Source organism: Corvus hawaiiensis, chromosome 3, assembly GCF_020740725.1.
Source record: "Corvus hawaiiensis isolate bCorHaw1 chromosome 3, bCorHaw1.pri.cur, whole genome shotgun sequence".
Taxonomy (NCBI): domain Eukaryota; kingdom Metazoa; phylum Chordata; class Aves; order Passeriformes; family Corvidae; genus Corvus; species Corvus hawaiiensis.
The window spans coordinates 23,443,669-23,465,152 of NC_063215.1; the positions used below are offsets into that span (position 1 = coordinate 23,443,669).

At 35.8% G+C, this 21,484-nt stretch overlaps 1 protein-coding gene across 2 annotated transcripts in view; it reads right to left on the reverse strand.

Moving 5' to 3' along the window:
- Window positions 1–21,484, reverse strand: part of CSMD1 (CUB and Sushi multiple domains 1) — a 1,116,955-nt gene that overhangs the window by 530,535 nt on the left and 564,936 nt on the right. For both annotated transcript variants that reach the window (XM_048295968.1, XM_048295967.1), the window contains exon 4: window positions 6,224–6,418. In XM_048295968.1, the coding sequence (XP_048151925.1) occupies window positions 6,224–6,418 (195 nt within the window). The remainder of the gene's footprint in view (window positions 1–6,223; window positions 6,419–21,484) is intronic.

Here is a 21,484-nt window from a genome sequence, read left to right on the forward strand (position 1 = left end):
GGACCTGTGGGCAACCATTCCAGCTGCAGCACTACCTTGAACATTTTAGCTTTGAGATTCCAGTGACCTTGATCTAAGTAGACCCTGGTGGGGTCATTCCACAGTTATGGGCCCTGAGAATACTGGACTCAGGTGGGTAGTCTTGCACAGGTTGTTTTTATTTTTTAAACATTTTGCTTAATTTATTAAGCTTGAATTATTTTTTCTATCATATTGGTTGTTATATTACAAAGACCTATTTCCTCTCTATCCACTCTGGATGGGATATCTGCTGTATTGGTCAAAAAAGTTATATTTTTCAAATAATACAGAAATAGTGATGGACTAATTATTTGTCACCCTGGCAGAAAAGCTCATTGATTAATTGATAGTTTGCACTTGAGCAAACTTAAAATCAAAACCCCAGCTCTAAAATTTTTTGAATGCAAAAACCTGGTTTAAGAGAAGAGAGTTAAATTAAGAAGTTCAAAAATTAATCAGCAGTAATTTCATACTCTCTCTCCCACAGAAATAAAAGATCAATATTCAGAATATCTTGTAAATATTATCTTATTTTACAGTAAAGTATCCTAAACTATTTTCCAGTGATGATTATCCCTCACTTGAGAATATATGTTTGACACTGATAATATATCTAAAAGTAACAGTCTACAGTGAATGAACAGTAAAGTCCTAATTTTAAAGCAAAAAGAGAAAGGGCTGAATTCTTTGAGACCAAATTAATGATTGTTGAAAATTTCACTTTTTTTTTATAATAATTAGGAAAGTTAATCCAGTTATTCCCGTAACTCTATGAGCAGTTATCAAATCCTTCATCTTTTTATGACTGCCTCTGAAGTGTTTTTTTCCTTTTTAATAAATGAATCTTTCTCTGATATAAACTTTGCTCATATTTCTAATGGTCAGGCTCAAGTTTTGTTTTCCATTCTTTGACTTTATCATTCTGGATACCTCGGCTATGTTTTCTTATACTGGTCATCTCATTTTTTCATTTACTCGCAGCTTCCAGGCCCCTTATTTCACAGATCAATCTTTGACCTGGCATCTTTTCAATTTTTTATCAGGTCCCTCCATACCTACTGACACATGTTAGAACAAGAACATCTAAACATAAATACATGTATGTATAAATATATATATACATACACACACACACACACACACAGATATATAAATGAGTACTTGTAGCTGTGTCCACACCTCTGTTGGGTGTGATCTACTAGTCCTGCACTACTGTGTAAGAAATTACACAGTATCTGCTTTTCAATCTGCTTTTCCTGAAATACTTCTCTGACTTATTTTACTAGTTACAATGAAGACTTCCAAATTTCATCTCAATGTAAACATTGCACCAAATCAGATTATTCTGTAAGTGAACAAAATTGCTCAGACAGGAATCTACTATTTCACTGTAAAAATTATAGACTATAGGGTGGATACAGGGAAAATATTCTCATTTTATCATGTAATGTAACATTAATAAGCAAAATTATTGGAAAATGTTCTTTTTATTTCCCTTTTTAAATTTTTTTTTATTTTTTTATTGTAAACATGGATAAATATGGGATCAGGACATCTTTTCTCCTCCTTAAACTTATTAAGCAGTATTTGTCTAAACATCGACTGGCTGAGAAGAAATTACATCCGAGAATTGCTTGCTACCACAGAAGGTACGGATAATAACAAAACCATCAATTTCTCTTAGCTTTTTTTTTTCAAAAATATCAGCTCTGCATCTCTGCATTCAGTTTATTTTATTCTAAGTGAATCATAGACTCTTTTTCCTTTCTTCCTTTATCTAGGAATATCTTTTTTAATTTTTGATATATATAAATATACCTGTATATGTGTGTGTGTGTGTGTATGTAAAATATATATATTTTAACCACAATATTTCTTCAGTAATAGTTCTTAAATCTGAAACCTGATTAATTATTACTTGTTCCTTTTGGACTTTTCTGACATATGATCTTTTTTACTTTATTGTCTTCTTTATTTTCCCTCCAATAGATGGATGTGTTTTTAATGATAATATATTACATGTTCTTCTCTTCACAGCTACTTTTATTGTGAGAAAAAGCTTACCATTGTAATATCACTAATCCAATTTGTATTCCTAATGTTAGTTTCATAAAAATCTCGACTCATGCAACTATAATCAACTAGGGATTCTCAAAATTACTGAGAATTGAGAACCTAATTATAAAAAGTTCATTTAGAAGTAGTCACATATCATAAATCAGCTATTAGAGGAACTACTGAAGAGAATGAAATTAACTTTCAAAATGTTTCAGACTTGTACTGCACACTATTTCAACCTCAAGACAAAGAAGGTAAATGTTTTGGGTGATCCTATTATGGTAGCTGAGATTGAGACAAAAAAGACCTTTTTAATTCTCAGGAAAAAACCCATATTAAAAAAATATAGGTGAACCATTGATTCTCTATGAATATTTTTGTAAGTCCCCTATACAATTTTTTTGCAGAAACTCATGGTAAACTTCCTGGCTTTCTTATAATAGTTGAAAAGTCCATAGTTGCTCTTATTTACCTTATGGAAAAATAGGAATAAGTTTTAATAATTACCTCACATTTCAGGATTTACCTTTGAACTTTTCTTTGCTGATTGTTTTCTATTTGGGGGAGCCAGGGGTTTTTTTTGAAAGAAAACAGAAAAAAAAAAAAAAAAGCAAATGTCTTGACAGTAAACTTCTCTAAACTTTATAAAAATATCATTGACTCATTTGATTTTTGTTCAGAGTTCATTCTATGCCATCAATGAGCTTACAGTACAGTCCAGCTCCACCACTCTCACTATGGCTACACTTTAAAAAGAGAACCTCTGAAACTGAGCAGCAGCCAGTGAAATAAAATGGCAAATACAAGAATCAATGCTGTCTACATCCTCCTGGAGACATAGAAGTTCACTAGGAATTCTAGCAAAAACAGCAGTTATACAGTTAGGCAATCTATAAATTATGGGACACCAGCTTCTTAATGTTTCTAGAATTATTATGCAACAAAACTGTAGAAAATAGTAATTTTTCAGCATCAGCAAAACTAGGGAAACATATCACAGAGAACAAGGCTATTAAGATTTTTTAGTATATAAGTTACAGAGCTTTATTTAACTCTGTAACATTATCTTACATGTGTACCATGAAATTAGTTTATGATGACAAGAAAGAAGACTACCATCTGGAAACAAAACTGTAACAAAAGATGCTTTCATGGAAAAGATCAAGGTTCTTAGAGAAACAATAGGGGAACATGTCTTGCTTGAAGACACAGTGAATGAAAAGGACTACCTCATGGCATATGTTCCAGACTGATAAAATGAAATAAAAAAAGGAATGTCTAAAATCTCTTATCAAATCCACATTCCACATGGATTCTAAAATTCACTGAGGCAATGGCTCAGCTCACATAAATCATTAACTGTTAAATAACTTTTATGTTATGATCCTCATTTCTTGTCAGAATGTACACAGAATTCTTTGGATTTCATGTAAGTTCTGCAGGAGGTTTAGGACCACACTTGATTTTTTATTGAAAGATTATATTCACAGAGTTAAAAATTATGGACAGAATTTCAGTCCTGTTAAAGATATTTGTATGTAGGCAAACACTGCCAAAACAGGCAGTATCTGCAGAAACAGAAGAAATATTTAGTAGACATTGATTATACCATGGACTCATTTATATTTTTCTGACACCTGTTTGCTGCCTCTTACTAAAAGGACAAAAAAACCCCAAAAAACCAAACATCTAAGATCAGACACTGAATGGTTAGAAAATTTTTGTTTCTTTCTGTTTTGAAGCACTAGTAAAAGAAATCTCTGTTGAAAACTGATTGAAATCAAATACAAAAAACAGACATGGCCAAAATATTTGTTGGGTTTTTTTGATTATTAACCCTTGCATTTGTTTTGGAGCACAGAAAATTATAAAATATTTCTTTGCTGTGAGGAATTACGATATAAGAGCCCTCAGTCACAAGTAACCGTTACTGGGTAAAACAGTTGCCCTTTGTTGCTCATCCACAGGGGTACCAGTAATACTGCTGAGGCAGTGGTAGTAGTAGCAGTAAAGGGCATCCACAGGACATGAGAATAGGCTGAAGAGCACAGGAGACCAGAGGGGTTCTCCTTAATACAAGGGGAAAAGTTCAGGTAGGAGTATCAAATTCCAGCAGAACAAAGCTTTACTAAGGAGCTGGTGCTGGGCAACAGGGCTTCGATCTCTTTGACTACAGGGTGCCCTTCAAGGAATGAGGACAGGAGGGGAGACATAGGATTTGCCTGTCTGAACAGGGCAAGAGTTTTGCTGACCTAGTGAAGCGAGCTCAAAACTAAGTTTGTCATGGACACAGGTGAAAACCTAAAGGGAGGACAGGCCCATGGAAGAAGACGGGGTGGACAAGGCAATGGATGTTTCTCTCCCTCCCTCTCACAAAGCAGCAGGAAGCCATTTCATGTGCCTGTATGCAAAAATGTGCTCTATGGGAAAAACTAAAAGTGCATATACAGTCACAGAACTGTGGTGTTACTGAGATCAGAGACTTGGTGGGACAGTTCACCCAACTGAAGGGCTGCAATGGATAGACACAGACTCCTAGGAAATGCAGGGAAAAAAGGAGAGGCTGCACCTTACACAAAGTAGGATCTTGAATTAACAGAGCTCTCTCTGCTGCACTATAGACAGTGAGCTCTTGAGCTCCTGTGGGCTAGAATGAGAAGGGAAAATCAAGAGGGAGGTTGTTACGGTGAATATCTGTTACAGGCCATCTGACTGAGCAGTGATCAAAACTGTTAAAGTACTAGAAGTTTCCCAGACACTAGGTCTGGTTATGATCAATGATTTTAACCACCCCAGCATCTCTGGGGATGGGAGCACAGCAGAGGGCAAGCAATGGACTAGATAGCTAATGTCCTTTAGAATAATTTTTTTAATGCAGGTACTGGAGAGGGCAAGTTGGAGTAGGAGTAAAGAACATTCAGATAAGTGATATTCAACAGCAACTGTGGTCACAATAACCATTAGCTGAATATCTTGAAGGAAGTGAAAATGGCAATTTATAGAATTAACTTCTTGGACTTCAGCAGAGCAGATTTCAGCTTATTTGTGAAGTGATAAAGAGGATCTCATGGGCTGATGTCTTGAGGGGCAGGACTGCAATTCAGACAAACTTTTATGACAGGATTTGACAAGCTGGAAGAATAACAGAAATCTCATGAAATTCCAAAACAGAAATGCAAAGTCCTGTACCTGGAACAGGATCATCCCATGCAAAAATTATTTGCTAGGTGGCAGCTCTGACAAAAGGACCTGAAGTCCTTGTGAAACACAAGCCGAGTGTGTGGTGCACTTCTGCAGTATCGACAGCTTACCTTGTATTGGGTGCATGAGCAATAGCATAGCCAGCAGGTAAAGAGAGAGAGTTAGAGTTCATCTGCTTGACACTTGGGAGGCCTCATCCAGAATGCTTTGTCCAACCTAGGGTCTTTCAGTACAAAAGAGACACTGACTTTGACAGACTAGAACATGCCCAGAGGATGGCCACTAAAACTTCAAGATGATGAAGAACACAATGTATGAGACAAGAGGATGAAGGAAAAGGATTTTTCAGCCTGAACAAGTGGAGAGTATGTGAAAATCTAACAGCACTGTTTAGTTTAGGAAAGAGCCAGAATGGAAAGAGGATCTTTTCATAGACCCACAACAGGAGCAGAGGAAATAGACATAATCTCTAAAATTCTAATTTAAATTGGACATGAGAATAAGGGTAGCTGGGAACCATGACAGGTTTCCAGAGAGACTTTAGAATCTCCATCCATGGAGCTATTAAATTTTTAACTGGGCAAAACTTTGAGCAGTCTGACACAACTTTGAAGATATCCATGCTCTGAGCAGGAGTGGGCCTCAAAGGGACTGGACCATCCTTCAAAAGTTTACATCATTGAAGCTTTTTCCTGGCCAGGTCCTGCCATGAAATTGATACAGCTATGCCCATATAAAAGGAAAGGATAAAAGGTAAGTAGATAACATCTATCTCTGAATGAAAACTCTGGAGTGTCACTGCTTTAGTAATTACAGTTTTAAATAGTGTCAATTTTTAGACAGTACATTAGTACACTTACATTTAGGGAAAAAAGCACCTCAGAATAAATTTATTTAATCTGCTGTTTGTATTTAAAAGATATTTTGTTCCTTCATTTTTTACCTCTGCAAAAAGGAACTGGAAAATCCCACGATGCGCCGTTCCCAGGACTCACAATACATGTCAACATGGCATGGCCTTCTAGGATGTAACCAGAGATACAGCTATATCGGATTTTATCCCCAATGTTGAATCTGGTTCCATGAAGTACTCCTTTAGGTATTTCTCCTGGGTTGCCACATGTATGACTAGGTAATACTGTCAAAAGAAAGAATGGAATACATTACAGTTAAAATTTGCAGAAAAAATAATAAATACTTGCCCAACAGCAATAATTAACTATTTGGCTTTGGTTGTGGTGTTTTGGTTCTTTTTTCTTTTTTCTTTTTTTTTTTTTAAACTGTATTTCTTATACAAATAAGGTGAAATTAGGTTACAGAATCTACTTACACGAAATATTTCAGTTTGTAACAGATACCATCATTTTCAAAACTAATTTCAAACTCAGTTCTTGGTTTAACAGTCCTTCAATTAAGTTCTTTACAGATCTATTTTCTATCAAAGTATCCTACATATCTTGCTGCATTTCTTTGAATTAAGTGAAAGAACTTTTTACTTAATTCTACTTTGTAAATATTGCAAAGATATTCACACAACTTAATTATGGATGTGGGCAGTAGAAAGCTCTTTAAGTACAGTTTTCATTTAGGTGGTGAAATAGCAGTTTAACAGAATCCAATAATTAACTGTTCTCTGACAGTAAATTAAAGTCTCAAATATACAAAAAAGTTTGATTTTCTTCTTAGTTTCAAATTAGTTCAAGTTCTAGAAAATAAATTAAGTCAATATTTGTTAAAAGAAACAGAAAATATGAAGGAAAACTAAGCAGTGACATTGGGAAAATATGAATGGACATTTTTATTGCAGAAACTTACTACCATTTGTAAATATTAGTTATTTGAAAGACGTTGTCTGAACAAGTTACCATTTTAAAGATTATACTTCTCCACCTACAAAAAACAAAAAGTGTAGGGAAGGAGGAAAATGGAATTCGTTTTGTTCTCAAATTTCTTTGAAAGTTTTTAATGGCACACCATTCCTTTCATTGAAGTAGTACAAATTAAAATCCTTTAATTTCCTTAGAGAAGAACAAATAAGTACAGGGAGCTGAAATGAGTAATGAACAGAGCACAGAAGATAAACATGTGCATCAAAGAAATGGTGGTCTGAAAAGCTCACATATAATTCAGGTGTCATCTCAGAAGCCACAGGTTTGACGAACAAGTTCTTTCACCCCACACTTCTCTTTTCCCTTACTCTACCCATCTGCAGATTAAACATAACCAACCTATAAACATGCCAACCTATAACCTGCATGTTGAGAGGATTAGTTACTCAATACAAGTATATCCTTAGAATGCTGTAAAGCGTTATATCAATATATCAATATCAATTATTCTCCATTATACCACATAAGTTCAATTATTGAATGCACACCCTTAGTTCATTACTCAGTTAGTCAAAGTAGCATTTAAATGATAATAATTACACTTAATTTACAATGCAAATTATACAACAAAATTTTGAAAAGGTCAAGAAACATAAAAATAAAAAAATTAAAAGAGAGAACACTGTCACTTACAACACCATTTTATGATAGAAATACCAAAATAATTCTATAAAATAATAGCAAGGGAACAAAAATCACCTAACACTCTAATGAATTATGAGTTAGACATATGTTCTACTCAAGTTGCAGATCAAAGATCTAAGATTTCTTGAATTATGGAAACTAATTAAGGTTGTTTGTAAACAGCTATCCAAAGCAGAAGCAAACAATATGATACCTGGCTTATTTTATACTGTTTCAGCAGGCTTAACAGACTAGGCTATTTCTTTGGATGTGCTCACTCACATTGTTAAAAAAGTCAGTGTTTGATTCACATATATGAGAAAGATTACATATAAAATAAAGTGATTACATATAAAAAAAAAGACATCAGAATAATTGGAATAGAAGAAAGATACTAATTGGTATTCCTAAAAGCTGAAAACAATGATATAAGCTACAGCATGTACTGCTATATGTTATTACATGTTTTTAGCACTATGAGAAATGCTACCTCACTCTTTTCAAACTTTCCCCTTTTTGCTGCCTTAGTCAGGATAGGTTAACACAGGCATTTGTTCAATACAAGTCAAACAAATAAAAACTTGTTACCTCCTTTGATACAGCAGAATACCTGGATTTGAGACAAGGATCTCTTTACCTTATTTTCTAATCAAAACATTTTTACAAAGAACTGTAAATTGAAGTAGTTTCATCAAAAGATCCGATGCATGGAGCAAAAATTTATACAATCCAAAAGCCAGATTTTATTTTTATGAGAGGGTGTTCTGTCAGAAAAAAAAAGCATTATTCAAAGGTACTATGATTTTTGATCAACTACATTCCTAAAGAAAGACATCACAGAAAATCTGTATCTGCCATATAAATAACAACTGTCGCTGGCTAACTGTTGAAACTGTATTGCAGCAAGTCAGTCTTGTATCTGTGTGAATTCTTCTACTATATGATGTTTACCTGCATCTTACCACTATGAGTTTGTCAAGAACTCCAGAGAAAATGGTGCTTGACATCCTGAAACTGGCACACACTTTACAACAACCTCCTAAAACCCAGGAAAAAAATGAGTGATCTGAGAATGACAGCCATACTTAATAATACATGTAATAGTTCACTGGATTTCACCCCTTTTCAAGTTCAAGCATTCAACTACATTATTTATGTGCTTTTCTAAAACTTTGATGAAGTATATTGAGATAGACACAGTTTCATCTGCACAGACTTCACTGCTTCTAGTCTAGACCTAAGATGAATTAGCCTTTGAAGGTTCCTAACAGTGAAAAAAATAGTTTAATCTTTGGATTATGAGAATTCTAGCTGACCAAAGCTATCATATGTATCCATCAAGCTTTAAATTCATTGCCAAATTTTCAGTAAAAGACCCATATTTGTCTGTAGAGTCACTGAGGTCTACTGTCAATAAGATTGCAGTCACAGGATCTTGATTCATTAAATAATTTGATGTTCACTGCATATTGAGAACTATTATAAACTATACTGCACTGAAGCACTTAAGATAATGGATTTTTTATATAGAACTAACATTAGAGTGCTCTCACCATGCTTCATATCCTTTTTTTTTTCACCCAAATCCTTTCCAAGTTTGGAAAAAAAAGTAATTACAGTGTTTGAAAAATAATCTGTTTAGTCTTTGTATTTAGTCTTAGCAAAAATATGCAGAATGGGATAGCCAAGAATATCTTTCTCTGATGATTTTCTCCTCAAGTGGAGTGTCTATCTTCACCATTCTGACAGACATAAAAACCTATGTAGTCTTCACTTCCCAGCACAGATCAATCTGTAGCACTGTTTATTAATTAAGATTTATTAGTGAAACGTACTCATATTTAACAAGTTACTCATTCTTAGGTGGTGTGTATCGGGTTATTTATTTACACAGCCTTTTCAAGATTCTTTCTAAGGCTGAACTCTACATATACTTGCAACACAGACCACATGAAAGAATACTGACGGCCGTTTAAACATATCCTTTGCTTTCACTTATGAAGAGTTTCCTTCTTTCTTTTTTTTTTAATATGTTAGACTTCATCACCTACCTCTTTCTGATTTATCATAACAGAGAAATCACCTAAAATTAAACAGCAGTGGTTGATAATGGAAAAAAAAAAACGAAACCAAAATATAAATGGTAGCTGTCTCTGGACTGAATAAAATTTTGAAGGACTATTCCACCCAAGTTTTCTTACTATGGTGTCCACACTAGAACGCAAGAGTCTTTAAATATGCAATAACAAGTGCCTAAAGTTTTTCATGTGTTCATTTAAAGCAGTGCCACTGCCACTGCCACTTCATTACATAACAGCTGCTGGCAATGCAATGTCCTGATTTGGTAAGATTTTTTCTATTTTGGTTCAAGAGGTTAAGTTAAAAAAAGATACTTTCTGATAAATCCTGATGGATTTGAGGTCTCTGGTAGCCCAAATCCTATTAATTGTTACATGAGTAAGACATCTGGATTTGACACCAGTTATAAAACTATGAAAATTAATTTTCCAACCTTTGCTTCAATTAGTATTCAGAGGCTCAATTTGAAAATAATTTTCAGGAGAAATAACTGATTTCTTTTTTTCTCAGATGTCATCATCATCAACTAGATTGCAAAGATCGCCTAGAGGCCTTAGCAGCAAAAAGCTCAAACTGCTTATGTCAGTTAAAATCTCAGTTTCACCCTTCCATGAACCAGTTGCTCAGCTTATATAGGCCACACACAGTAGTTGGAACTTGACAGTAACAATTCAGAAAGCAGCTTAATACCAATTAGGAAAAATAGGAATGGGAAACAAGAAAGAAAAGGAACTAAGTAAATGGTTTTCCTCCATTTATTTCAATATCTTTACATGACTTTACAAGGATATATTCGTTATTTTTCCTGTTGTTGCTGAAACAGCTGAAAAAGTTTTCCAAGTTGCACTTAAGTTTAGCCAAATGCAAATGTGCTGACTTTTTGTGGTTCCATAGTCCCTCTACTACAGACCCCTAAGTATTTTCTAACATTACCTTAAATTGGTGGCCACAGGCAAAATAGCACACAAAAGAAAAAGGGTAAGAGGAGGAAGTCAGATAGTCCCTTGATACCAGTGACAGCTTTGGAGTTACAATACTGGGAGGGACTTCAGAAGCTCTGTGGAGAAAATTAGGGTTTCAGAAAATTTCACAGCATATGTCAAGATGTTCAGCAGGTATGAGGCACAGCCCATGATATCCTGTCCACATGGCTACAGTAAGAGTTGCATTTTGCCATCTCGTGCATAAATAGGAGATATACATTCAACTGTATTTACAGAGTTACAGAAGAAGAAAATAATTTTTGAGAAAGGTAGTAAGTATACTCATTATAAAAACAGAACACAATAAGCTCACAAATAGGAGATGAAAAAAAGCTAAATTCTCTTGCAAGAATGGCACTGAAACTGAAGTCTCTACTCAAATTCAGAAAACATCTTCATTTCAAAAGGAACTCAGTATAAAAATTAACAGTCTTTCAAAAAAGAAAAAGTACTGTACTGAACAAAGGCTGGACTTAGATATTTATGGATACATACACGTAAAATTATTTAATAAATCCTTTTTAGAAAAAATATAGAGCTTTATCCAAGGTGGAACTGATGAAATTTCCCTTGAAAAATTAATTCTAAAGAATTCTGTAAAACTATTCTTGCCATTTATACCTAGAGAAAGACTACAAAATCAATATATTTGATTTTTTTAAAGTTTCTAATGTCTTACATTAAGCTCCACTACAGTAGATCTTGACATTTCTTTTTTAAATAATTCTAAATATTGACTAAATTGGAAAGTATATAATATTTCACTGTCAGTTTATTAAACAATGTTGTCCTTTCTATTTCCAGGAGCTATGTACCATGAATAGTTAGTTGATCTACCAGCTCTGATTTTTGTTAGCATGAAACACTGTAGGTGTACATAGGTCATTTATGAGAGGGACAGTAACATGACAGAAATGGGACAGTGCAAAATTTTCAAAATTCTTTATTCTCAAGACAACATGGTCTTTATTATACCCTTCACAAAATTCTTTATTATCAAGATGCAACATGGTCTACAAACTTTCTTACATGGAAATGACAGGTTTTGGAAAGCAAAAGAGACAAAGAAGCCAGAGCATGTTGTCCAAACCATGCCTGTTTAGGTTATTGTTATTGTTACTATTATTATTATTATTATTATTATTAGTGAGAAGAAGAAGAAGAAGTTTTAAAAGCTTTTTGTCTTGTTTAAATGGAATTTTGTGTATTTCACTTGGTCTTCATTGCCTCTCACCTTGCCAGTCCAAAAAAAAAAAAAAAAAAAAAAAAAAAAAGTCAAGCTGCATCATATCTTTACCCGTCCCCAGCAGGGGATTTGCACAACTCAGTAAGATTCCCCTGAGCCTTCTCTTCTCCAGGCTGAACAATCCCAGATCTCTCTTTCCTCAGGTCAGATGTGCCAAGCCCTTAGCTGTCTTCATGGCCCTTTGCTGCACTCAATTCAATATGTCCATGTCTCTCTCTCATATTGGGGCCCCAGACCTGGACACACCACTCCAGGTGTGGTCTCACCAGTGCTGAGCAGGAAAGAATAATGGACTCCCTCAACCTGCTGCAGGACTCTGCCTAAGACAACTTCAAATGCTCTTGGTCTTCTTTGCCACAAGGACATATTGCTGATCCCTGGTGAACAAGTTGCCCCAAAGTTCTTCTCTGCAGAACTGGTCTCTTGATTACTCGTGTCTGGGGCTTTTAATTCCCAGATGCAAGACTTTGGATTTCTCTTCATTCAGCTTTATGAGATTTCTGCTTGTTTATTTCCAGATTCTTTGAAGATCCCTATGAATGGCAGCCTAACCATATGGTATATCAGCCATTCTTCCAAGTTTTCTATTACCTGGAAGCCTGCTGAGCATGCACTCCATTCTCCAAGTCATTAAAGAAGACATTAAACACCCCTGGGCCCAGTAACAGCTCGTTTTGTACTTCAACAGTGATGGACCTCCAGCAAACTGAGTATCTTTTCCAGGTTTTAACTTTCAGTTCAACAGTAGATTGGAGGAGCTGACATGGAGTCACTAAGTGACTCATGCACAGTTTTCACCTTTATTTACTCCAAAGATGAAATGAGGAAATTTTTCTCAACTCAAGAATTACAAATAATCATGATCAGAATCTACTATTAGAAGGGTAGTACCAAATTGTTTGTCATTGGCACATGTGCACATACAGACACCCATACAGACACAACTAACACGGGAAAGCTTTAGTCTGCAAGTTACCTAACATCAAACTTACATCCTTCTTAAAAATTATTTCATCAAAAATTACTGGATTCCATTAGGCTTACTCTAGGGGAAGGAAGAGTTCACTCAGAAACAAAAATATGCAAAGTGCAAGTTCATGGAATACCTGATAATTAAGCCATATTTACACTACAAGGTGCCAAATGCAATGTTCAAGAGTCTATGTGGCACAGATATGTACATATTGCAGCATCCAACATGGGCCTCTATCTGTTGGCAACTTTTTTGTTCAGACTGTCTTTGCTGGGCGTACCTGCAATTTTTGTTTTCTGAAAATAATACAAACAAATAAAAAAAAACCCCAAAGCCTTATTGGCTGACAGAAATAAAGCTGTTATGTTTATTTTATGCTATCTTATTTTCGTACTATCCCAGGATCAGAAGAAATCTCTTTCCTGTTAGATGCTAATTTCTGTATTTCTGCATACATAAACCATTGCAATATTTGTTAGATAAAATGCTTAGATTGTATCACTTTTGAAAGATACAGCTTTCTTGTTTTACATGCATTTACCCAGCTGTGTCTGTCCATCTCTAAGGATGTGCAAAATTGTATTGGATTGAAAGCTATGAAAATCATTTAGGAGTATACAGCAACTTTAATACATTTTCCACATTAAGATTGATATTTTAATTTTCTTTTGCAGGTAATAACCAGAGATTGATGGATTTTTTTATTTAGTGTGTTTACTTTTATTATGTAATAAATGTCTTGCTGTTGGTTATAAGACCATAAAAGTCAATATCATACAAAGAATGCCAGAAAACTCTCAAGTTCAAAGACAGTCTGAAGTTAGAACTAAGACCTTCTATTTCCTCATATTATTTTCCTCATATTATTTCCTCTTATTATTTTGCCTCAGATGTACTACACACTTTCCTAGGTGAACTGAGATCAGCAAGCAATATTTCAAATTTTTAGATCTCTCTTGAAAGAGGAGAACAAGTGGAGCATGACAGTCAAGGCCAAGGCTATAAAAAGTATTTGAGGCTGTGCAAAATTTATAAACAGAAACTTTGCCAGCTATCAGAAATCAAAAGTAATTAGTCATTCTCTTAAAAATATCTAAAGAATGCCCTTCCATCTCCTCAAAAATGTTCAGTGCATTCTATGGTCTGTCTTCCAGTTTGTCGGTACGATGATCAGAAGTCTATGCAGTATCTGCCCTTTGCATTGTATACAAATCTTGTAGATATATTCCAAATAATGCTTATTAAATATAATCAAAATGCTTTATGTTTGAGTAAAATACATTCTAGAAGAAAAATATCTTTAAATCTGAACAGATTAAGCTTAATGCAAAATATCTAATCTCCTGTATTATTTGATAAATACAAACTGTGGGACTTGTTGTATATACCACATGTCTGTTCTCAAGCCTAACTACTTAGAGGTCAGGGAAAACCTCATAGGACTGAAAGAGAAAAAAGGAAGTAATAGCAGATTAAATTTGGAAAAGATCCACTTCAGTAACGGATACTCTTCTGATGATTTAATAGAGGCTTATCTTCAGCTAACACCAGCATGCCATCGTATCTGCAGACCCTTATTACTAATTAAAGTAAGGCAACGGTGTTTCAAAACCCACTTTTTTCTCTCTTTTTCTCTCTTTTTCTCTCATTTTCTCCTTCTTTCTTTCTTTCATCTTGATTTGCTGTTTATTAAGATTACAAAAAAGCCCAAGGAACAATTTGCACCAGCACCAGGAGTGCTCCTTGCTCTGGCTCAGGCATTCCTGAGACACTGTGATGGCTTTTAGCAAAGCTGGACTGTGGGGTCCTGCAAGCTTTCCAGAACTATTCTCTTGTGCTTAACACTTTCATAAGTGGCACTCTATTGCCTCCAGAGACTTGAAACTTTATCTTGCTAACAGACAATCATGTGGCAAAATTTTGAAAGGAATTCAATATGACTTACAAGCCTCTTGTCTGTGCCTGCAATTGAAAATGAAAGGAATTAGGACTTGTAGTTAGGTCCTGAAAATGTAGCACAGCAAATGTCATAGCCACTAACTTTTTCTTCACATCTCTTACTGATACGGTGTCAGGAAAAAAAGACTCTGTCCTGCCCTTGTCCCTGGTCAGTGGTAAGAATTGTCTTGCACACAGTTTAAAACCAGACCAGGAGTCTGTATGGATGACAGCATTGAAGTTCTCAAGTCCCCGCCAGTCCATGTCCTCCCAGTTTCCTGAAGGAATGTTGATGGATTTTTTTCCTCTCTTAGTTCAATACTTTGTTCTGTTGCTGTTGTTAGAAATTCTTGTGATAACAGAAATTCAGCAGCACCTTTTTCAACTTTGTCCCCATTTGTTCTTTGAAATGGCCTCCACAGAAATGGGAGTTATGAAGACTTTTGTCTGGTTAGCATTTGCAGGCTCATACTTCAACAAGGGTGACATGTAACATGCTCACCACTTTTGCCAGATGGGAAAATAGCAATATTAGGGCAGGAGAAGAATTTGCCATCTCAAAAGTTTCAGCTATAGAAGAATTATAAATAGTTTGCTACCTAGGAAGTCCTCAAGTAGCATACATTTCAGTGTGCAGCACTTTGTGGACCTAAATGGAACAGTGAGTATTTTGCACCCCACAGCTTTAGCCTGTGAACAGTTAACACACTTTTGATGAAAATACCAGTTTTAATCTGAATTTAGAAAGGTGAGAGTTTATAATTTTTTATCATTTAGATAACTTCAGAGGGAAGAAAAGGTTCCCAAATTAATTGGTTTTATGTGTGTCTCACAACATGCAACAAATATTTTCCATTTAACCAGCCAAGGTGAGGCAGAGACTGCTCTTTGAAACAGCAAATTCTGTCACAAAACCTCTGTTTTAACACAACAACATGATTTTCTGTTGCTTATTTTCAGTGCTGCCTTGCACTGGTTTCTTTTTTCCTACAGTGGCTTACACAACCAACCTCCAACACACATGTAATTGCATGTTTGGCAGGATGACGAAGCTGCAGTGAGTAACACTGCTGAGATGCTTGTTGGCTGCTGTGTGGGAATAAGAATGAAGAGCATCAAGAAGAAAACAAGTTCAGAGAGCAAAATGAACTATATTATGAAACCATAATCCAAGGTTTCTTAATGACACCTGCTTTCTATAAAGTTACTTCCTTGTATGCCAGGTAGAACAAATACCTGGTAAAAGGGGTCATGCACAAATGGGAGGAGAAAGAGAAACAAGAACAGAAAGAAAGTCAAAACCCTACATTTTCAATTTTACATTATGTTTTTCTTGGTACCCTAATTAATCAGAAAAAAAGAGAGTATTTTAGGAACTGAATAAACAAAACCTTTAATTGATTTTGATTTTGGTTTGGGTTTTTTTCCTAATTGTTTTCCTCAGTAAAATGAAGTAGCATCTTTAGAACTTCTGAAATCTCTGTCATGTAAGTACATATTTTAGCATGTATTTATTATGTGACAATAGGTGATATTTCTAGAAATGATCTGTCGCCCACCATGCAAATCCATACTAAAGTGTTTTTTGGTTTGGGGGATTTTTTTGTAGTTAGTTTTGACATAAGAAATCTTAAAAGCTCCTTCAAAAGCCATCAAGCTTGACTTATGGCAGGCTGATGTGCCTATATCCATTATGTATGAGCACTCTGCTAAAAATCCTTCTGCACTGATGGGACAAGGAAGCAGGAATCTGGAGAAAAAATGTTACTTAAATCCACTGCAAACCTTAACTAAGTACTGTGGTGTTAAAAATGCTTCATTTCGTTTGCATTCCATATTAAAAGACAATTATTGTCAAAGTTGCATGCTATCCCTTTAACTAAATACATAATCAGAAAAAGGAAATAAAAATATTAAACCACAAATGTCACAGGTTCAGTCTTCTTATGATTACCTGTGGTTGTTCCCAGGAGAAGAATGAGATTGCTAAGAGTGAAACCTATAAACATTGTTTGCTAAGTAATAACTTTGCAAGGAACTGGAGAGTGGCAGTGAGTGGACAGATTTCTCTGGACACTTCCTCTGAAACACTTGGTGTAAAATTCCCTTGAAATTTCTAAGGCACTTGGCTCCTAAGGCTTGAATTTTATTTGAGTTCGATCTCAGTGATTCTTAATGAGTGAAGATTTCCCAACCTGTAGTTAAAAATCACAACTGCCCTTTTTATTTAAAATCTTACTCTCAAACTCATTCTGCACAACTGACCTTTTGGAGTCCACAAAAATAACACTCTGCACCCCACTAAAGTCTATACTGGTCCCATTTGTAGATTATTTGATCAATAATGGTCTAATCAAAACTTACTCTGTAGAGGACTAACTCTCAGGACCATCTGGATCTGGAGATGATGCTAGATTCTCATCTACCTCTTCTTATGAGATGCTGGCTGTTACTGACACAGACAGACACAATTAAAGAAAATTCCATGCTTTCTCCAACTCTGCCATTCTTTTGGGACTCCAACACCACCAAAGTGGTAAAAAAACCAAAACAAAACAGAAGAAACTCGCTAACTCTTTGCAATGTTTTTATGTACTATGACATTCTGTCCACTTTGGTTGTCATTGTATATTTTAACCATAAGCTCAAAACAGCACATAGAACACCAGAAGATATTTTCATACACCTCAGTTTTGTCACAATCTTGGCAGCAAAATTAGTTTTGTGGCTATTTAAACAATGAAGCCATCTGTGCGGCTGATGCCATATCAAAGGAAGTTTACTTCAATACTTGTTCAATGTGCATTTAAAGAAGATTGTCTACTATTGTTTGTGTGAAAGATTATTTATGTAAGCAAGGGAAGAGAGTTTAATACCAAAATTGTCCCAGAACTCATTAATTTAATGTTTGTTTCTGTAGTACAAATATGGAAGGGGGTAAGGCTGTTCTCTAAATCTTAAAAAACCACAAAGTCTCCTCTGCTCAAACCCCCAGAAGTCTGTGTTCCACTGGGGATTGTGTTGCACTTCCAGAGACTTTACATACATGTGAGTCACTACATCAGGATAAGGAGACGTGATGACTACACTGTACACTAAAACTGAACGGAACTGGGGCCAGCTGGCACATTGTTATTGAACTTTCTGAGCCTGCAAAACAGGATGGCTGTGTCCAGATTTCCTGTTCGGAACAGTCACCAGGCTGTACCAACTTCTGAATCATTCCCAAGAGTTCTTCAGAAAAGTGCTATTTGGCCTAAACAAAACTCATGCTGTGATCCATCCAACAACAGTATAGATGGTTGTCAGTGCCTCTGCCCACGTCCTGACAGGGGGTATATTCTGGTGTAGACAAGACACTGGGACTTTATTGACTGCTCACTCATCCCAGACAAGGAAAAACAAGAGTGTCAGCAGCTACTGTGGTAGATGGAACTAAACGTTTGGATGGCTGTGTGATCACTGTTTTATCCCTTTGCTGTCAGAGAGCACTTTGCTCCTGTTTAGTTTATTAATAATTCTATGATACATCCCACAGTGAACAGAAAGAAGGACTAAGACCATCTTTCCCTTTACAGTGATCATGAAGGGGAGAAATCATAAAATTATCTCTGCTGCCATCTCTGATGGAATAGGACAACCTTTTCACATATAACCAAGAAGCTTTTTGGGGTTTGTTTTCAACATAAAGCTGTCCCCACCTGCTTAAATATCGAAACAAAACAAAATTAAAGAACATAAAAGAATATCCCCACAGGATATGAAAGAATGAAGCAAGGATAAAATCTGCACTGTACTGATAGTAAGGATCATATCTACGCAAATTCAAAAGACTTAAATAGATCAAATAGGCTTCTTTTCCCCTAAGGCTTTCATACGACTCTGTTGCCTGGAGATTTTAACCTGTTGAATAGCTACCTAGGGCATTTCATGGGTTTCTGAAGTCTGAAAGGCACCAGTTCTTGCTGCACTGCCCCTCTAAGGTGTAGCCTGCCACACCAATTTGCCTCACATAAACCCTCGGAGAGAAAGTGATTTTATGTATCTCTCTACTAACACTAGCCTATTAATTTTTCTCCCCGAAAAGCAGTTCTGTAATCTTCCAGCTGTTGAATGACAGAGAAGTGAAAGCTTTATATTCATTCAGTAATCACAGCAGCTCTTTTTTGCTAAACCAGTTTTCAATTTACAAAGAGTTTGTCAAGGTGATAGGTAACATCTCAAGAGACACACACACTGTGCCTTCATCATTCACCTACATTTTTAATGTGGTTCCAAGGCTGGCTGTGAAATACCTCCCAATAATATAAAAACTCTTTATAAAACCAACAAAATAGTTCAAATTATTAAGTGCCAGTTCAGCATCTCCAATATATGGCACTTTTGGGTATTAAAAATCTTCATGGTTTCTGACAGTCGGAAAATCAGGTTTAGAGTTTGTTGGAACATATTTTAGATGCTGAATGCTGAAGCAATACAGGTATACTAATAATGCTGTAAGAATCACTACACATTGAACTGCTCCTCAAAATACTTTCACTAAGAGCTAAAAAATAGTTTACTAAATGTATTTTGGAAAACCTATTCTTATGGAACAGAAGCAATGTGGTAGGAGTTTAAAAAATTGTGTCTGACGCAAGTAGGTAACAGTACAGACATTTTTCTTGGTCTTACATGACATACCAAAATCTGAAGGAAAATTCCAGAATTTCTGTTTTAGATGTCCATTTCAATTATCTTACTGGCAAAATTAAGTGGCATGGAAGAGCACCTTATTTGAAAATAAAGCATTTTGAGTTTTTATATCTCACAATTACTAAACCTTTTTTTCTTGAAACAGTGAGTGAGATTTAGAAACCCATGGGTTTGTCCTTCATTTGAAGCAAGTAAGTCCCAATGCAGTGTCATACGTGTACTCATGCTTATTTTTAATCATAAGTGTTTAGCCAAAGAACTCACAGTCAGAAATTCAAATCATATACAGACTAGATAGCTAAATCCAGGACATACAAATTGTAAAAAAATAAAATTGTTTAAAAAGTGGTTGTTAAGAATCAAGGGGACATTTTTCTTTCAGTATTTTCAATTATCAAAACACTAGTATCACCGATGATCTTTGTGAACAAAGGTCTCCTTACGAGAGTTACAGACTCCTAGTGGGCAAAGTATTTCTGACATTCTCATGGGTAAATGAAATACAAATGCACAGAGAAGCTGGTTATAAAGGTTGCCCTAGAATCAACATACTTCAGGGAAGAATTGTGCAGTCAAAGCATTTTCTTCTGACTGATCCCACACATCCCCAGATAAAGGCAATTTAATACTACCGAAATTTAAAGTCTCTGCTTGTAACAGAGTTCAGGCATTTACAAAGAGAGTATTATTTAAAACTCTTTAGAGCACTTAAATTTAGTTATGGGCACAGTCTGCAACCCTTCCCACCAGCACGCTGCCAAGCTAGTGACAGGCTTCAGATGTCAGCCCAAGCACCCCAAGAGCATCCTCACCAGAAGGTCTGGCTGCTGGGGCTCAGGGCTTTTCCAGAGAGCTCCCGCCAGCACTGCTGATGTACCAGCCTTGATGTAGGTCTGTGCCCATCTCCACAGCTCTGTCTGCCCATACGAGGGCTAGGCCTGTCACTAGCCTCAACCCTGTCCTGCTCCCCCAGGCTCTTGCTGGTGAGACCCCTGACCCAGCCAGCCAAGCAGCAAAGATCGTCCTTGCTGCTCCCTCATATTGACAGCAAAAGAGTTAAAAATACATGAAATTGTCTTAATTTCATCTCTAGAACTTGAGAACACTTGTTCTATTTCAAGACAAGGTAGGTTGCTTCTCACAGCTACGGCAGTGGTTTTCATGTAGAAATACCAGGATAATGTCAGCAATTCAATCTATAGCTTTCACACCTGAAAAACTCTGAAGATACAAGTTGTGAGACACAAATCCAAAGAAAAGCTTTGGTTTACAGAGTTTAAAGTACAGCTTTATGAAACTCGCACACACCTGGACTATGGGTCTGCATGTGGAGAAGGAAAACCCCAAAGAACCTAAAAAATCCACACTTCCAGGCATTGTTTGTGGATTCCAGAATTTCCCATGTACTCTATCAGATCATAAGAGAAAGTATTTAGCATTTTTTGACATACCAAAGTGAGAAAAACACCATTTTAGAATGAAGGGGGAAGGCATCTTTATATATATAAACATAAAGCTTGCTCAGCAAAATCCTGACCTGCAAAAGGGCTTCATATCCAAAAGTTATGAATCTTCTCAATTCTGACACAGTTTGATTAATTGGTTAAATGGCTGCCCGTAAGTCTTACCTGGCTTATTCCCACTGACCATCACAAGTACAACAAGCCACCATGACATATCTGGTAGACAACTTGCAAAGGTGAATTTACTTCCCCATAAGCACACACACATTTCTTTTGGGAGCATGACACTCAAGAGATAATCAAGTCAATATGAG